Below are 18642 nucleotides of genomic sequence, written 5' to 3'. Positions count from 1 at the left end.
CGGCTGGACCTTGATTTAATTTTCATTGTTAATTTTATTATTTTTCTTATCCATAAGATGAAGTGGGCGGAGAACCTTTACATTGTTTAAGGTAGAACTGAAACATTAGTTTGAAATTATCAGTAAATGTAAAAAACAAAACAATGCCGTTTGTACCATAAAACTTTTTGACAATTTTTTTTGACATGAATTACCCCTGTCTACGTTTGGTTTATGCACTCTTGTCTGTATATTTCTGTTTTAGAATTTGTGCTATTTTTCATAATAATAATAATAAAAACCCTCACCGGCATCTGACGTATAACAAAAATGGCGGCGCCCATGTTACAATGGAGACTGTTGTCGGTGACTAATTCAGTCTAAATATAAAACTATTATTTAATCGATTGTTGATATTGTTACTCATTATAAAGCCTACATGATAAAGGTAAGCGTCCTTCTTTTCAGATTTTAGGCAATCTACGTTTGACATGCGTGTGTTTTGGACTGATTGAACGGTCAGGGAGTGCAAGCTAACATTAGCTAAAGTTAGTTTTACCAAGTTAGTTAGCTACAGTAGCTAACTTGCAACTTCGGCCTGAAAGGTAGTTAGTTAAGTAACGTTAGCTTACAACAACGTTATTTAGCACAGGCTTTCAACTGTGGTCAGAGAGATCAAATAGATATTGTCAAAACTGTTATTTCTTTCATGTAGGTAATCCATGCCCCTCATCCTGTTAGCTACCTAGCTCTGTAGCTATAGTTAGGTAATATAAACCCTCATTTCATATTATGAATTCAATGGCTACTACCACGACGTATTTATTAGTTTAACTTCCCAAACAGTTTCTAGCTACTGTAAAATAAGATAATGACAACTTTAGCAAGCTAACTAGCAACCGATTTTCTTCATCATATATGACAATACTCTACACCATTAATTCATGCTGTGAATCATCCCGTTTTCATCCCCCTCCTTTGCCAGTCTTCTAGTTCAGCGGGTCCATCATCCTCTTCTCACCAGATGAAGGAAAACAACCACCCCTCCAGTGGTCAGGCCTTCCTTGACCATATCAAGCCATGCTGGTACTGGGACAAGAAGGACCTGGCCCACACCCCGTCCCAGTCTGAGGGCCTGGACCCGGCCACAGAGGCCCGGTACCGCAGGGAGGGGGCCCGGTTCATCTTCGATGTGGGGACCAGACTCGGACTGTATCCTTTTACATGCAACATTTGACACAGTCATGTCATAGCCTCGTCATCTGGTTGATCATTTTCTGTGTGTCAGAAAGTTAGCAAGATTTTTTGGATTTCACCTAAAGTAATGTGGCTTTGTCGAGTTTCACCCTCAACTCTGTCATCAGACATTATGACACCTTGGCAACAGGTATCATCTACTTCCACCGCTTCTACATGTTTCACTCTTTCAAACAGTTCCCCAGATATGTGAGTATTTACATTTAGCAGAAACTCTTATCCAAAGCGACTTACAATGCTACACATTTACAATAATTTGCCTTCAACAATCAAAATAATTGTACACAGTCATGTTGTCAACTTCAATCTCAGTGGTGCATTCTTAGAGGTACTGCCTAATGTCTTGGTATTAAATAGTGTGAGACTTGTGTATTGTGTGTCTACAGGTGACAGGTGGTACTGCTTAATGTCTTGGTATTAAATCGTGTGAGACTTGTGTGTCTACAGGTGACCGGTGCGTGTTGTCTCTTCTTGGCTGGGAAAGTGGAGGAGACTCCTAAGAAATGTAAAGACATCATCAAGACGGCTCGGAGCTTACTGAACGACATACAGTTTGCCCAGTTTGGAGACGACCCAAAGGTGAGATGTGTCTTAGTTCATTCACTTCTCCCTATGTTTGTCGGTACAGTGAAGTCCTGCTATGTTTACTGGTACACTTTCTACACGTGCTGAACCAAACTGCTGGCTTATTATTATCATTATTATTTAATATTTTGTCCTTTTTACGGGGTAGATCAGCTTTAATATTGCAGATACATTGATGGAAGCTAAAATCTAATTTCCCACATCATTTCCAATCCCCCATATATTTTTTTGTAAATATATACACTACCGGTCAAAAGTTTTAGAACACCTACTCATTCAAGGGTTTTTCTTTATTTTTACTATTTTCTACATTGTAGAATAATAGTGAAGACATCAAAACTATAAAATAACACATGATTTGTTTAACACTTTGTTTACTACATGATTCCATATGTGTTATTTCATAGTTTCAAACCCTTGAATGAGTAGGTGTTCTAAAACTTTTGTCCGGTAGTTGTGTTCGGAAAGTATTCAGACCCCTTGACTTTTTCCACATTTTGTTATGTTACAGCCTTATTCTAAAATTGTACACTTAGCATCATGTAACTTGGTCACGAAAATCAGAAAAGCAATCAAATTAATCGTTTACCTTTGATCTTCGGATGTTTTCACTCACGAGACTCCCAAATATATTTTTTAGATCCAAATACCTCCGTTAGTTTGGTGCGTTATGCCCAGGAATCCACCGGAAAGAGCAGTCACGACAACCCAGACAAAAATTCCAAATTATATCCATAATGTCCACAGAAAAATGTCTAAAGTTTTTTATAATCAATCCTCAGGGTGTTTTTCAAATATCTATTCGATAATATATCAACCGGGACAGTTGGCTTTTCACTAGGACCGGGAGTAACAATGGCTGCCTTTCTCTTTTGTGCACAACTCACTCTGATTGCCCACACCTATCCACTTACGCAATGTGGTCGTTCACGCTCATTCTTCAAAATAAAAGCCTGAAACTATGTCTAAAGGCTGTTGACTCCTTAGGGAAGCCATAGAAAAAGGAATCTGGTTGATATCCCTTTAAATGGGCAATAGGGATGCATAACAACAGAGAGGTTTCAAAAACAGGGGCACTTCCTGATTGGATTTTCCTCAGGCTTTAGCCTGCAATATCAGTTCTGTTTAACTCACAGACAAAATTTTGACAGTTTTGGAAACTTTAGAGTTTTCTATCCTAATCTGTCAATTATATGCATATTCTAGCATCTGGTCCTGAGAAATAGGCCGTTTACTTTGGGAATGTTATTTTTCCAAACATAAATAGTGCCCCCTAGCTTCAAGAGGTTAAATAACAAAAAAAATATTCAGCAATACACACACAATACCCCATAATGAAAAAGTGAAAACAGGTTTTTAGACAGTTTTTCAAATGTTTTATAAATAAAAAAGATAACTTATTAAATAAGTATTCAGACCCTTTGCTATGAGACTCGAAATTGAGCTCAGGTGCATCCTGTTTCCATTGATCATCCTTTTCTACAACTTAATTGGAGTCCACCTGTGGTCAATTTAAATTGATTGGACATGATTTGGAAAGGCACATACCTGTCTATATAAGGTCCCACAGTTGACAGTGCATGTCAGAGCAAAAACCCAAGCCATGAGGTCGAAGGAATTGTCCATAGAGCGCAGAGACAGGATCGTGTCGAGGCACAGATCTGGGGAAGGGTGCCAAAACAAAAAAATGTGTGCAGCATTGAAGGTCCCCAGGAACATAGTGACCTCCATCATTCTTAAATGGAAGAAGTTTGGAACCACCAAGACTCTTCCTAGAACTAACTGCATGGCTAAACTGAGCAATCGGGGGAGAAGGGCCTTGGTCAGGGAGGTGAACAAGAACCCTATAGTCACTCTGATAACGCTCTCAAGGTCCTCTGTGGAAATGGGAGAACCTTCCAGAAGGACAACCATCTCTGCAGCACTCCACCAATCAGGCCTTTATGGTAGTGGCCGGACAGAAGCCACTCCTCAGTAAAAGGCACATGACAGTCGGCTTGGAGTTTGCCAAAAGGCACCTAAAGACTCTGACCATGAGAAACAAGATTCTCTGTTGTGATGAAACCATGATTGAACTATTTGGCCTGAATGCCAAGCGTCACATCTGGAGGAAACCTGGTACCATCCCTACGGTGAAGCATGGTGGTGGCAGCATCATGCTGTGGGGATGTTTTTCAGCGGCAGGACTACGAGACTAGTCAGGATCAAGGGAAAGATGAACAGAGCAAAGTACAGAGAGATCCTTGATGAAAACCTGCTCCAGAGTGCTCAGTACATCAGACTGGGGTGAAGGTTCACCTTCCAACAGGACAACGACCCTAAGCACACAAACAAGACAACGCAGGAGTGGCTTTGGGACAAGTCTCTGAATGTCCTTGAATGGCCCAGCCAGACCCCGGACTTGAACTCAATCAATCATCTCTGGAGTGACCTGGAAATAGCTGTGCAGCGATGCTCCCCATCCAACCTGACAGAGCTTGAGAGGATCTGCAGAGAAGAATGGGTGAAACTCCCCAAATACGGGTGTGCCAAGCTTGTAGCCTTATTCCCAAGAAGACTCAATGCTGTAATCGCTGCCGAAGGTGCTTTAACAAAGTACTGAGTGAAGGGTCTGAATACTAATGTAAATGTGATATTTCCGTTTTTTTGTCGTTATGGGGTATTTTGTGTAGATTGATGAGAAATATATTTTTTAATCAATGTTAGAATAAGGATGTAACATTTAAAATTTGGAAAAATATGGTCAGAATACTTTCTAAAGGCCCTGTATATACTGTACGGGAGGGAGGGAGGGAGAGAGATAGACAAAGCTGCATGTTATATTCATTTTTCAGCATGTTTTTTATTTTTTTTACAAAAAGATAGATTTGGAGTTAGATAAACTTGGATTTTTCGGCAGGGACATGTACAGGATGCTACCGTCCACAACATAACCTTCACTCCAATTCAAAACTCCAAACCTACAACCTAATTTTGGACAAAATTACCTGGATGGATTACTACTACCAAGGATTCCTTTTTCTAAGCTATACAGAAGGTTCTCTGGCAAACGTACAGTAGAGACCTGAGGACACCATCCAACCTGGAACTGAGACAGACCAGATACAACTTCAATTAGCACTGAGGTGTGAAGTGAGAGGTGTCGAGGCCTTTGAGCTCAACATGTCAGGCGTCTCACAAGCCCTCTCCCGCTGTTCAGAGACAAGCAACTTGCATGTTCTATAAATCTGTCTCCAGAAATAAAAGCTTCTCCCAAGTGGGTGTGACACCTACTCCCTCCAGCACACAGGCACTGTTGGAGCGAGTGACTCTGAACTTAAAATGGCCCCAAGTCATTATTTTTTATTTTGCTATTTGCCTCATGACTCCTGCATGCTTTGTTGACGATGAACTTTCTTTACCCAACCGTGGGACAGACTGTTTGTTCCCAAACTCAGGACTCTGTCTCTATTGGTTACATAGATTTTTGGCCTCACATCCCATTCCAACCACCTCTCACCAGCTTTGTATCATGTTACCTGTTGAAATTGGTGTACAATATGATCTTGTTGCCATCTAATGCATAAATCAGCACTGCAGAGCTCTCCCTGTCCTCTGCCGTGCCTTGACTGTATTACTGCTGATGATATCTGGAAATAGGTCAGGGTGTACATGCACATCTACTGTTGTTAGCCTCAATTCTGACTTGTGCTCTGATATCTTCTCCACTGATTTCTGCTCTCGTAAAAGCCTGGGTTTTCTGCATGTTAACCTCCGTTTTCTGCATCACATTTGGCTACCAAAAAAAAAACTACAATTCAGTCCTCAAAACGCGAACTTTTTTCCAAATTAACTCCATAATATCGACTGAAAACATGGCAAACGTTGTTTAGAATCAATCCTCAAGGTGTTTTTCACATATCTCTTCAATGATATATCGTTCGTGGAAGCATGGTTTCTCCCCTCAATCAAATGGAAAAGTACAAGCAGCTGGCGTTTGCGCACCGAATTCCACGCAGGACACCAGGCGGAAAATGTAGTCTCTTATGGTCAATCTTCCAATGATATGCCTACAAATACGTCACAATGCTGCTAACAACTTGGGGGAACGACAGAAAGTGTAGGCTCATTCCTTGCGCAATCACAGCCATATAAGGAGACAATGGAAAACAGAGCTTCAGAGAGTCTGCTAATTTCCTGCTTGACACATCATCTTGGTTTCGCCTGTAGAATGAGTTCTGGGGCACTTACAGACAATATCTTTGCAGATTCTGAAACTTCAGAGTGTTTTCTTTCAAAAACTGTCAAGAATATGCATAGTCGAGCATCTTTTCGTGACAAAATATCGCGCTTAAAACGGGAACGTTTTTTATCCAAAAATGAAATAGCGCCCCTAGAGATCCAAGAGGTTAACACTAGAAGCTTATTACCTAAAATGGATCAATTGAAAGTACACAGCTCCAATCCAGATGTGTTGGTCATTACTGAGACGTGGTTAAGGAAGAGTGTTTTGAATGCTGATGTTAACCTTTCTGGTTACAACTTTTTTTGGCAAGACAGACCTTCCAAAGGTGGGGGAGTGGCCATCTTTACCAAGGATCACCTTCAGTGCTCGGTTGTCTCCACCAAGTCTGTCCCCAAACAATTTGATTTGCTGGTTTTAATCACTAAACTTTCAAATAGCTCTTTGTTGACTGGTGCTATCATCCTCCGTCAGCACCGGCCTGTACCCTACCTGCCCTAAAGCTCTCTCCGGGCCCCTTATACTAAGTCTGAATTTGTCCTGCGAGGTGACCTAAACTGGGACATGCTTAAACTACCTTACCAAATCCTAAAGCAATGGGACTCCCTAAATATTTATCAGATTATTACCAATCCCACAAGGTATAATTCCAAACACCCACAAAAGGCTACTCTCCTTGATGTCACCCTCACAAATAATCCTGATAGGTATCAGTCTGGTGTTTTCTGTAATGACCTTAGTGATCACCGTTTTTGTAATGGCTGCTCATTGAAATGACCTGTCCTGATTTGTCATAGACTCTTGGTAAAAAAAAACTTTAATGAGCAAGCCTTCCTTCATGATCTGGCCTCTGTAAATCGGTATAAAATCAGCTTGATCAACACTGTCAATCTATCGAAGACACTTGGACCCTATTTTTTTTATATTTTCAGTGGGATTGTTAACAAACTCTCCCTCATGAAGAAAATGAGAATTAAAAACAGGTTCAGCCCCTGGTTCGACCGTCATCTGGCAGTTACTCCACCTCAAGAATTGCATTTGGCGAAAGGCTCGGCACATGCATACTCAGGCAGTTCTCTTTCTGTGCGTTTAAACCCAAGAAGTTCTGGAAAACAGTTAAAGACCTGGAGAACAAACTCTCTTCCTCACAGCTGCCCATGTCCCTTAATGTTGATGATGTAGTTGTTACTGACAAGAAGCACATGGCTGAACTCTTTAATCACCACTTCATTAAGTCAGGATTCCTATTTGACTCAGCCATGCCTCCTTGCCCGTCCAACATTTCCTCATCTCCCACCCCTTCTAATGTGACTAGCCCCGATGCTCCTCCCTATTTTTCACCTGCCCTGCTACAAGTTTCTCCCTGCAGGTGGTCACTGAATCCGAGTTGCTAAATGAACTCCTTAAACTTGACCCCCCCAAAAACATCTGGGTCAGATAGTTTAGACCCTTTCTTCGTTTCAAGGTTGCTGCCCTTATCATCACCAAGCCTATCTCTGACCTTTAACCTGTCTCTCCTCTCTGGGGAGGTTTCCATTGCTTGGAAGGCAGCCACGATTCGTCCTTTATTTAAAGGGGGCGATCAAGCTGATCATAACTGTGATAGGCCTATTTCTATTTTGCCCTGTTTATCAAACGTGTTGGAAAAACTTGTCAATAATCGACTGACTGAGTTATGAATGTGTCACTGCAACCTTAAAGGTCCTCAATGATGTCACCATTGCCCTTGATTCTAAGCAATGTTGTGCTGCTATTTTTATTGACTTGGTCAAAGCTTTTGATAAGGTAGACCCAGTGGTTCCCTAACTTGTTATAGTCCCATACCCCTTCAAACATTCAACCTCCAGCTGTACCCCCTCTAGCACCAGGGTCGGAGCACTCTCAAATGTTTTTTGCCATTATTGTAAGCCTGCCACACACTATACGATACATTTATTAAACACAAGAGTGAGTGTGAATTTTATCACAGCCCAGCTTGTGGGAAGTGACCAAGAGCTGTTATAGGACCAGGGCACTAATAATCAATAATTTAGCTTTTTATTTAGCGATCTTCGATTATAAAATCTTATTTGTTCATCAAAAATGGTGAATAACTCACCACAGGTTAATGAGAAGGGTGTGCTTGAAAGGATGCACATAACTCTGCAACGTTGGGTTGTATTGGAGAGAGTATTAGTCTTAAATCATTTTCCACACAGTCTGTGCCTGTATTTAGTTTTCATGCTAGTGAGGGCCGAGAATCCACTCTCACATAGGTACGTGGTTGGAAAGGGCATCAGTATCTTAACAGTGCGATTTGCCAAGGCAAGAAACTCTGAGCGCAGACCGATCCAGAAATCTGGCAGTGGCTTTTGATTTAAATGAAATTTTCACAGAACCGCTAGTTGCAATTTCGATGAGTCTCTCTTGTTCAGATATCAGTAAGTGGACTGGAGGCAGGGCATGAAAGAGATAACCAATCCAGTTGTTTGTGTCATCCATTTCGGGAAACTACCTGCGTAATTGCGCACCAAACTCACTCAGTTGCTTCACTATATCACATTTGACATTGTCCGTAAGCTTGTTAATTTGCACACAAATCATACAATGATGGAAAGACCTGTGTGTTGTCCTTGTTAATGTAGACAGAAAAGAGCTCCAACTTCTTAATCAGCCTCAATTTTGTCCCGCTCAGTGAATATAGTTGCGAAGAGTCCCTGTAATCCTAGATTCAGATCATTCAGGTGTGAAAAAACATCACCCAGATAGGCCAGTTGAGTGAGAAACTTGTCATTATGCAGGCGTTCAGACAAGTGAAAACTATGGTCTGTAATGAAAACTTTAAGCTCGTCTCTCAATTAAAAAAAACGTGTCAATACTTTGCCCCTTGATAACCATCGCACTTCTGTATGTTGTAAAAGCGTCACATGGTCGCTACCCATATCATTGCACAATGCAGAAAATACACCAGAGTTCAGGGGCCTTGTTTTAACCGTTTTCACTGTAGTGTCCAAAATGTATTTCAAGCTGTCAGGCATTCCCTTGGCAGCAAGAGCCTCTCGGTGGATGCTGTAGTGACCCAAGTGGCATCAAGAGCAACTGCTTGCACACGCGTTACCACTCCACTATGTCTCCCTGTCATGGCTTTTGCGCCATCAGTACAGATACCAACACATCTTGACCACATGGACCACAAAGTCCATTTGATGTCACAAAGCTGTCCATTACTTTTAAAAATATCCTCTGTTGTCCTAGTTTCCAGTGGTTTTCAGAAGAGGATGTCTTCCTTAATTGCCCCCCCCCCTCCCCATAAACGTAATGGACCAGGAGCTGTGCCAGGCCCGCCACGTCTGTTGACACATCCAGCTGTAACGCATAGAATTCACTGGCTTGTATGCAAAGCAGCAATTGTTTCAAAACACCTCCTGCCATGTCACTGATGTGTCGTGAAACAGTGTTTGATGAAGGCATTGTCTGTATAGTTTTTTGAGCCTTTTCCCCCAGCATTGTCCCAGCCATATCAGTGGCAGCAGGAATAGTCCTCCACAATAGTATGGGGGCTTGCCTGTCCAAGCCACTGGGTAGCCCACCATATAAGATGCTTCTAGCCCCTTCTTACTAATGGTATCTGTTGCTTTTATACATGTCTTACTACTTGAAGTAGTCTTTATTTATCGCTCAAACTCCCGTGGCTTATTTTTCAAATTGTCATGTTTCCTTTCTAAATGTCTGAGCAAGAGAGAAGGTTTCCTGTGAGAGAGTAACGGTTAATGTGATTGGATGAGTAACGGTTAATGTGATTGGATGAGTAACGGTTAATGTGATTGGATGTTCATTATTTGACTAGGCTGCCTGTATTTGACATTGTATTATTAACAATAGATTTGTTCAATTTTATTTTTGGCAGTGAAACGAGGCTCGGGGGGGGGGTGTGAGGTCGCGTGATTGTGGAGGCTAGGTCATCTGATGCAGCACTCATCACTCTCCTCCTTGGTCAAATAGCTCTTACACAGCCTGTAGGTTTGTTTGTTGGGTCATTGTCCTGTTGAAAAACAAATGATAGTCTCTTTAAGTGCAAACCAGATGGGATGGCGTAACTCTGCAGAATGCACACCTGTTAATTGAAATGCATTCCAGTTGACTACCTTGTGGAGCTGGTTGAGAAAATGCCAAGAGCAAAGCTGTCATCGAGGCAAAGGATGGCAACTTTTTGAAGAATCTTACATTTTATATTTATCTGGATTTAACACTTTATTTTGGTCACTACATGTTTCCATATGTGTTATTTTATAGTTTTGATGTCTTCATTATTATTCTATGTAGAACATAGTAAAAATAAAGAAAAACCCTTGAATGAGAAGGTGTGTCCAAACCTTTGACTGGTAGAGTGTGTGTGTGTACACAGTATATATATTACACACCTTTTAGAAAATGTGTTTCCTTTTATTATTTTCCGCTCAGCCTGCCACCCCTCCCGTGATTGGAGAAAACTAATGAACAACAACACTTTTACTTCTTGGTTATACACACTATATACCTTTTTTCCTCTGTCATCTCTTTCTGGTGTCCTTCCTCTGTCATCTCTTTCTGGTGTCCTTCCTCTACCTCTCCCATCTCTTTCTGGTGTCCTTCCTCTACCTCTCCCATCTCTCTCTGGTGTCCTTCCAGTTCTATTTGCCATATATTTTTAACTGTGCTGTTTCACAGAAGTTCTGAACCTATATACATTTTACAGACACAGTGTGTTTTACAGTTGATATCTTGTTGTTTATTAGTCCCAACCTTCAGCTCCATTCAACCCCTCCCATCCATCTATTAACACCATCCATTTTGGATTTCTATTTGCCATATATTTTTCAGCTGTGCTGTGATGCTTCACAAGTTCTGAAACTTTCTATCAGTTTCTACGGATTGTAAATTATATATATATATTTTTTGTTTGTTGCTAAAATGATTATATTATTGATCGTTTTGACTATTATTTTTCAGATCACCCAGTAGTGCTATCTGCAGAGTTAGCTGTAGGTACATGTCACAATTCTTCAACCATTCCTGGACCTGTGACCAAAAACAAGCTACATATGGACCAAAATAAATGATCTAATGACTCTGTCTCTTCACAGCAAAATATGTGGAGCTGGGAAGGTTGTATCCCCCATAAATATAACATTCTATTGTTGGCAAGAATTTAGTTTTAATAGGCTATACTTTTCACATTGTCCTTTTCAGCACAGTTCTCTCAATTATGTTTGAATGCTTAACCAGGCCAGCTCAGTACAGCTGGGTTTGACAGTAGTGTGAAAAGCCCTTGTGTTTCCTTTACTTTGTGCTCTTGTTTGGGTCCTGGGATGTATCATAGGATTTTCGCCATCAACAGGAAGAGGTTATGGTTCTAGAGAGGATCCTGCTACAGACGATCAAGTTTGACCTGCAAGTGGAACACCCTTACATGTTCCTGCTGCGATACGCCAAACAGCTCAAAGGTCTGAGCGGTGTTTCTATTTCTTCATTTACAACTGTCATCTCCAAGTCTTTATGTTGAAGTGGTTACTAGTGTCCTTTAAGCTGTCTCCTCTCCAAATAGCACTAGTGATTCATGTTTTTTGACCTTGAAAACATCCAGGTCCTGTCTTGGCCACACCAGACAATGATGTGTCCCTCCCTCCCTTATGCAATTGTGGAAAAACAGAGTTTATTTTTTTATTTTTCTAGGTGACAAAACCAAAGTTCAGAAGCTGGTGCAGATGGCCTGGACCTTCGTCAACGACAGGTGAGCCAAACATAACACCAGTAGTCCTTATTTCCTGTTTCCTGTCACCTTCTCATCTTACACTTTTCATGGAATAGTATTGTAGGACTGTATTTAGCTCCAGATCTCTACGGTTCTCTCTGTTCCTACCCCCCCCCCCCCCCCCCCCCCCCCAGTCTGTGCACCATGCTGTCCCTGCAGTGGGAACCAGAGATCATAGCTGTAGCAGTCATGTACCTGGCTGGACGGCTGTGTAAGTTTGACCTCCAGGAGTGGACGTCCAAGCAGTCGTCACGGCGATGGTGGGAGCAGTTTGTCCAGGACGTCCCAGTGGAGCTGCTGGAAGGTATGACGTCAAGGTTACGTCTTTGTCTCTTTGCATTGTTACACTTCCCTGACACACATTTTAAGACGGTGACTCCCAAAAGCACAGTCTTGCACCATTTTTAAAGCTGCATCACTGCTTGGCATCTGGGGCGGCAGGTAGCCTAGTGGTTAGAGCATTTGGACCAGTAACCGAAAGGTTGCAGGATCGAATCCCCGAGCTGACAAGTTACAAATCTGTCGTTCTGCCCCTGAACAAGGGGCACAAGGCACTGTTCCCCGGTAGGCTGTCCATTGTGAACAAGAATTTGTTCTTAACTGACTTGTCTAGTTAAAGGTTAAAGGTTCAATTAACAAAAACATTTTTATTAAAAAAAAATATATATTATCTGTACATCACTGGGGCCGAGCTGCCTGCCATCCAGGACCTCTATACCAGGCGGTGTCAGAGGAAGGCCCTAATAATTGTCAGACCCCAGCCACTTTAGCCATAGACTGTTCTCTCTACTACCGCATTGCAAGCGGTACCGATGCACCAAGTTTGGAACGAACAGGACGAACTTCTACCCCCATAAATAGTTAACCAAATAGTTACCCAAAATATCTGCACTGACCCTTTTTGCACAAACTCTTTTGACTCATCACGTACACTGCTGCTACTGTTCATCATGTTGCCAGGTCACTTTATCCCTACTTATGTACTTATGGTGTAATGGTTACAAGTTCTGCTCATGTTCCTACTCCTATTGAGTCCTATTCATCCCTTAACGCTAGTCAGCATCTAGGAGAAATGAAAAGAACTGTAGCTCTGTCCAATCTGTACTGGCACATCATACCTAACCCCTGTCCACTGCTGTCATCTCGTCCTAGACATCTGTCATCAGATCCTGGACTTGTACTCCCAGGGGAAGACCCCCATCCCCTCGGGTCTGGAGCAGGAGACCAAGCAGAGAGGACCCCCCCAGCCCCCTGGCCCAGCCCCCCCACAGCCTCCAGGGGATGTCCCACTACCCCCGCCACCCAAGAGGATCTCCCCCCAAGGCAGCCCCCCACGCCATCCGAAACGCTCACATGTGAGTGATGGCAGCGTGTCTTTGTATTTGTCAGCTGGTGACATATGCAATTTAATTTTCTGTGGATCATTAATGTTTAATTATATAATGTATCTGAGTAGTATACATGACTAACATGATAGGTATTAGATGATACCCTGGTATAAACAGTACATTTTGAAATACTGACAGTATGATTTATAACTAAGGTAAGTATAACTATCAGAAATCTAATATGTGTCAAATACATGATATCCAAGTCAGGTCTCCAGCTATGCATGTGGTTTGTTAACCTGCTAGCTAAGTGGCTCTATGTTAAGATCAAGCTTCTTGGTCACAGCAGAGACATTCAACCCCCCCTCCTGGATCAAGATCTCTGTTGCCTAAATAGTTTTGTGCGTAATGGCGCCCCCCTGTGTGCACATTCTGTAATACCATGCACCCCGGTATGGTACAGAGGCGATATGAAAATGTGGACACTGCCCAACCCTAACAGATAACCCCCCGATAACAGCTTGTGTGTAGTTGGTAGTTTTCATTCCTCAAGTTGAACGAGGAGCGTGTGTGCCTGCTTGAAGCAGCAGGGTATTCTTTATTTCTGTTTTGTCAGACCTCTCCAAAAGAGGAACCTAAACCTCCAGAACAAGTGGGTTCTAAGATTCCACGATTGGAGAACCCTATGCCCCCCCTGCCCGCTTCACAACCACTGCCTGGTGAGTGTCTTACTACTCAGTAGGTTACTCATTATATATATAACAGCAGTAGCTAGTGATAGAGACTCTGGCCTGTTGTCATATGATGAAGTGGCATCTTTATGTTGTGTGTTTTAATGATGGACATGGGTTTTGGTGAGAGGGTGCTTAGAGTACAACAGGCCTTCTTAGAATCCTGGTTATGTAACTAACAGTCCAGTCAGAACAGACCACCCCCTCCTTACCTCCTGCCCTCTGACCAGTCTGATTACTGCTTCAACTTGTTAATGAGCACTTCACAGGAAGTGTGTAGTCTATCTATGGTATTACTAGGAATTCTTTACAGTTTTTAAAGTGACAGTTGGGTCTCTAAAGTGCTGTCTCGTTGAACAGGAATGTCAAAGCTTTCAGCCCTATGATTGTTGACCTTACTTCACTTCTCTCTCTCTCTCTCTCCCCTCTCTCTCCCCTCTTTCTCTCCCCTCTCTCTTTCTCTCTCTCTCTCTTTCTCTCTCTCTCTCCCCTCCTCTCTCTCTTCTCTCTCTCCCCCCTCTTCTCTCGCTTCGTTCTCTCCCCTCTCCTTCACTCTCTCTTTCTCTCTCTTCTCTCTCCTCTCAGATCGTAAGGCTCCCCCAGTGCCTCCTGAAGCTGAGCCAGCCACGGGTAGCGAGCCCGTTCCCCCTCCCCCCTCTCACGCGCCACCCCCCCACCAGCCCCCTCCCTTGCCCCACCGCCCCCCTCCTCCTCCTCCCTCTAGTTACATCATGGGAATGTCCACCTCTAGCTCCTACATGTCAGGGGAAGGCTTCCAGAGCCTTCAGTCTATAATGAAGACAGGGGAACCATCCTACCCCCCCATGCCCCCCAACTATGGTCCCCCCATGCCCTATCATCCTCATGTCTACCCCAACGCTCCACCCCCTGGCCCCCCACCCAGCGCCTACCCACCCCCCAACCTGCCCCCTCCCTCCCCGGCCTACCCTCCACCAGGCTACAACTACCCTGAATACCCCCCTCCACGCATGCCCCCAGGACACGGGGTGCCACCTCCGGGGATGGGCATGCCTCCTGGGGGGTACCCTCCACCGCCAGGCCAGCCCCAGGTGCCCCTGCCACCCCCTGGCATGCCAATGAACCGTGGGGGATGGATGAGATGAAAGGAGGAGAGAGGGAAGGATGAAAGAGTGACAAGTAGAGGAATGTCTGAAGCTAACAGTACACTTCCTGTTGTGCATACCTTTAGCTGGGTCGTGTTCATTAGTCACCAAATGGAAGAAACTGACTACTGAGGGACTACCTGCACTTGTCCAATAAGAAATGCTAATTTTCGTTTCTGTTGCAAAACTGTTTGGTACACTGTGTCCTAATGAATACAACCCTGGAGTCCACTGGAGATGTCAACAACGAAAGGATTTTTACCTCAGAGAGCCATGTCTGTTGTTCTACATTGTCTTGGCTGCTTGTGGAATCCCAGGCATGTAAAGGTTACGACCCCTGGAACCTGTCCTGCCATTCTGTAGAGATTCTATCAGTTCCACATTCCATGTGGTTCCTTTTGAGAAAGACGAGGCAGATAATATTGAAGTCTTAACATGGTTGAACATATTTTGAGACGCACTGAAAGGAAATACAATTTATATTTAGACGGAAGGTTCGAATGATGCAATAAAACCTGCTTGTTTTTGCTTTTAATTTTTAGTCTGCATCGAAAAAGGATATATTTTCAGTGCTGTGATAACTTGTGTATGTGTGTGGAGAACAAGTTGGGTTGATCGCAGAAAATACCAAACACATTTTTTGTCTTTTTATTTAGCTGTGTGAATATTGGTTGGTCTGTAAGATGTATTGGACTGGATGTAACACGTGTTATATCAGGAATAGCACTTCCACTGTTACAGTCATGAGCTGAAAGACATCGGTAACCCATATCTGGCTCTGAACAGCCGGTGGATAGGACCCTGGACAGGATGGAGTGTATTTGTACATGATTAAGTTACTAGGTTACTACTTTAAGACAATTGCATTCTCCCTCCCTACACACCCACACTTGCTTTTGTGTCTCACAGGCACTCGGGATAATAAAATAAGAAGTATAAACTAGTGTTGTCTTTCTTTAGTCTGTGTTGAATTAGTCTAGTATGTGTTACTATACTGCCTAGACTGGTTCATTGTGTGTGGAATCCTGGTGATTGAGGCTAGTGGTGTGTTTGTTCAGAACAGTGGTGTGTTCTTGACAGTATTAACAGGTCAGGTTTAAATTGTCTGATTTACAGGTCATGACCTTACAAACAGTCAGCTTAACTGTTTTGTCTACTGACACCCCTCACCACAACCACACATTTACTGACCAGTGGCTTAAACGGTACCTGTGTTAACTTTGTTTTCCCCAATACCGTTAATCCACTTTGAAATGTTATTCTGTTTTCTCAGCAAAATACTGTACATTCAACAGCTTTACCAGCAGAGGGCAGATTTGCTCAAGTTCTGAATTCATGTTAATGTATCATTTAGCAGGAGCAATTAGGGTTACGTGCCTTGCTCAAGGGCACATTGACAGATTACACATAGTCGGGTCGTGGGTTCGAACCAGAAACATTTCAGTTACTGTCCCAACTCTCTTAACTGCTAGGCTACCTGCCACCCTGTCAGTTCTTCAGTACAGAAGGGTTCGTATGTGTTGTTTAGTGTTAATCAGTGGGCTCAAGTCAGCGTTTCCTCCCACATTAACTCAGAGAAGACACAGACACAGAACTACAAAGAAAGTTTATTTATTTTTCTTCCCAAAATCGTCTCTGGCCTAGTACATTTATTCATCCTTTTAGAGTATCTATCTGGTCTCAGCTAAATTCATGAAAAAAACACTTACTTTACAGTAATGCTAGTAACTACAGGAGTAGTTAGCATTAACACTAGGTTTGTGTCTGAAATGGCACCCTGTTCCCTATATAGTGCACTACTTTTGTCTAGGTTCACCACAACGCTGTGGTCAAAAGTAATGCACTAGGGCAGGGTTTCCCAAACTCGGTCCCGGGGCCCCCTGGTACACGTTTTGGTTTTTGCCATAGCACTACACAGCTGATTCAAATAATTGATGATGAGCTGGTTATTTGAATCAACTGTGTACTGCTACAGTAAACATCAAACCGTGCACTCGGTTGGAGTCTGGGAAACTCCTGCACTAGGGAATAGGGTGATATTTCATACGCATACCAGGTTCATCATGTCTTCTGGTTTAGCACATACACAGAAGTTGTTTTAAAACACAGGTTCCAAATCAAACTCCCATGCAGAGAAAAACATGGCACAAAATGCCAGACTGAAAGATATTACAAATCATCTCCTCTCATAGCTACGAATCAGTTGTTCTAGAAAAAAATGACACTTCAAAAAACTCTATTCTTTGATTTTATTTTTTGTACTAGACCCCATTAGCGAGAACCGAGGCAGAACCGTGAGATTGTACAGTATGAAGCCTCAATGATGTACTAATTAGGAACAAGAAATACTAGTGTCAGGAGAGGTTGAGCTGTCAATCAGTGACTTATTAACCAATTACCCAATCAAAAGACTTGGATACCAATCAAAATCCCCCGATAGGTTAAAATCATAAACGGGCCAATCACATGGCAGCCCTATAATGGGAGAGCTCTTATCTAAACACATGGCAATGAACAGTTTGATCATAACAGTACTTATTTCATCTGACTTCGTCAAGGAATAACTCGTTAAAATGTATCGAAAAACATCTAAGGGAAGACTTGCTCTTTCTCACATTCCAACAGAAAATACTTTTACAAAACATGCACAGTTCACTGCTGAAACTCATCTCCTGGATTCACCATGGCTAAAAAGCGTAATTAATATTATGCTAATTGAAAAAATATAAACCATTCCATTTATTTTGTAGCTTTCAATAAAAATGGTGTTGTACAGTAGTTTGATTAGTAGTTATTACAGTAGATAGCCAAATTAGTCTGATCTTCCCTTTATGATAGTAGCATGAAAGCCTTTTTAAATTTCACAGAATATTTCTGAAACATTATTTCATACGAAACGAATGCAAGCAAATGTGTTCCGTAGTCTCCAGCCCTGTATGAAGCAGGTGTCCTCAGTCCGTTTACAGAGAACTACAGTACACAGCCTGACCAACAGAAAGAAAGACTACAAACCATCCTGTCTTCAGAGTCACAGAAGAAGAGTTGGGGTAAAGCTCTCCGTTATTTCCCAACCTGAGAAATATGATTGTCTTACACAACGGTGTCCATTTTAGTTAAAACATTTTTTTAAAATTTTTCCTGTAAAAAATAAGATCGCTCCATTGACTCTTGGCTGAGGCAGTTTCGATTCCAAATGGCCTTGATGCGTTTGAAGAGATACAATAATAATTTGTTAAACCAAAATACAGTAAAAATATGAGTGGTTACCATAGAAACAGCCCTATTTACGGTTCCGACTGAGTGCTTTTGTAAAACATAAAACCCATAAAACAGTCAATTTCATCACATGGTCAACCTAGAATAATAACAAACAAAAAAGTCTAAATAAACGATAAACAGTAATGCTATGTCTTTATACATATTTTACACAAGTTTTAAAAGTGATCTTTATAGTTTTGTGTTAATTAATAGACATATCTTATGAGCACAGGGCGCTAGGTATGTACGTCACAGTGGGTAACACAAATTTACACTTTGGACGCTAATGCTAATTATTCTAATGCTAGCATTAGCTAATGCTAATTATTCTAATGCTAGCATTAGCTAATGCTAATTATGCTAATCAACCAGAGAGACAAAACTGACA

At 42.2% G+C, this 18642-nt stretch overlaps 1 protein-coding gene across 1 annotated transcript; it reads left to right on the top strand.

The window, feature by feature from the left end:
• Positions 1–300: 300 nt before the first annotated feature.
• On the top strand, positions 301–15936 carry LOC139407881 (cyclin-K-like). The gene is made up of 10 exons (XM_071151754.1): positions 301–427; positions 965–1191; positions 1344–1425; positions 1684–1815; positions 11382–11505; positions 11735–11792; positions 11948–12117; positions 12966–13168; positions 13758–13860; positions 14458–15936. Exons 1-10 carry the CDS (start codon positions 419–421, stop codon positions 14994–14996), a joined length of 1647 nt encoding a protein of 548 aa, XP_071007855.1. The 5' UTR covers positions 301–418; the 3' UTR covers positions 14997–15936.
• Positions 15937–18642: the final 2706 nt, after the last annotated feature.

This window comes from Oncorhynchus clarkii, chromosome 4 (genome assembly GCF_045791955.1).
Source record: "Oncorhynchus clarkii lewisi isolate Uvic-CL-2024 chromosome 4, UVic_Ocla_1.0, whole genome shotgun sequence".
In the NCBI taxonomy this organism is placed as follows: domain Eukaryota; kingdom Metazoa; phylum Chordata; class Actinopteri; order Salmoniformes; family Salmonidae; genus Oncorhynchus; species Oncorhynchus clarkii.
Note: the sequence above shows the minus strand (reverse complement) of the source record. Positions and strands in the feature narration are given on the sequence as shown.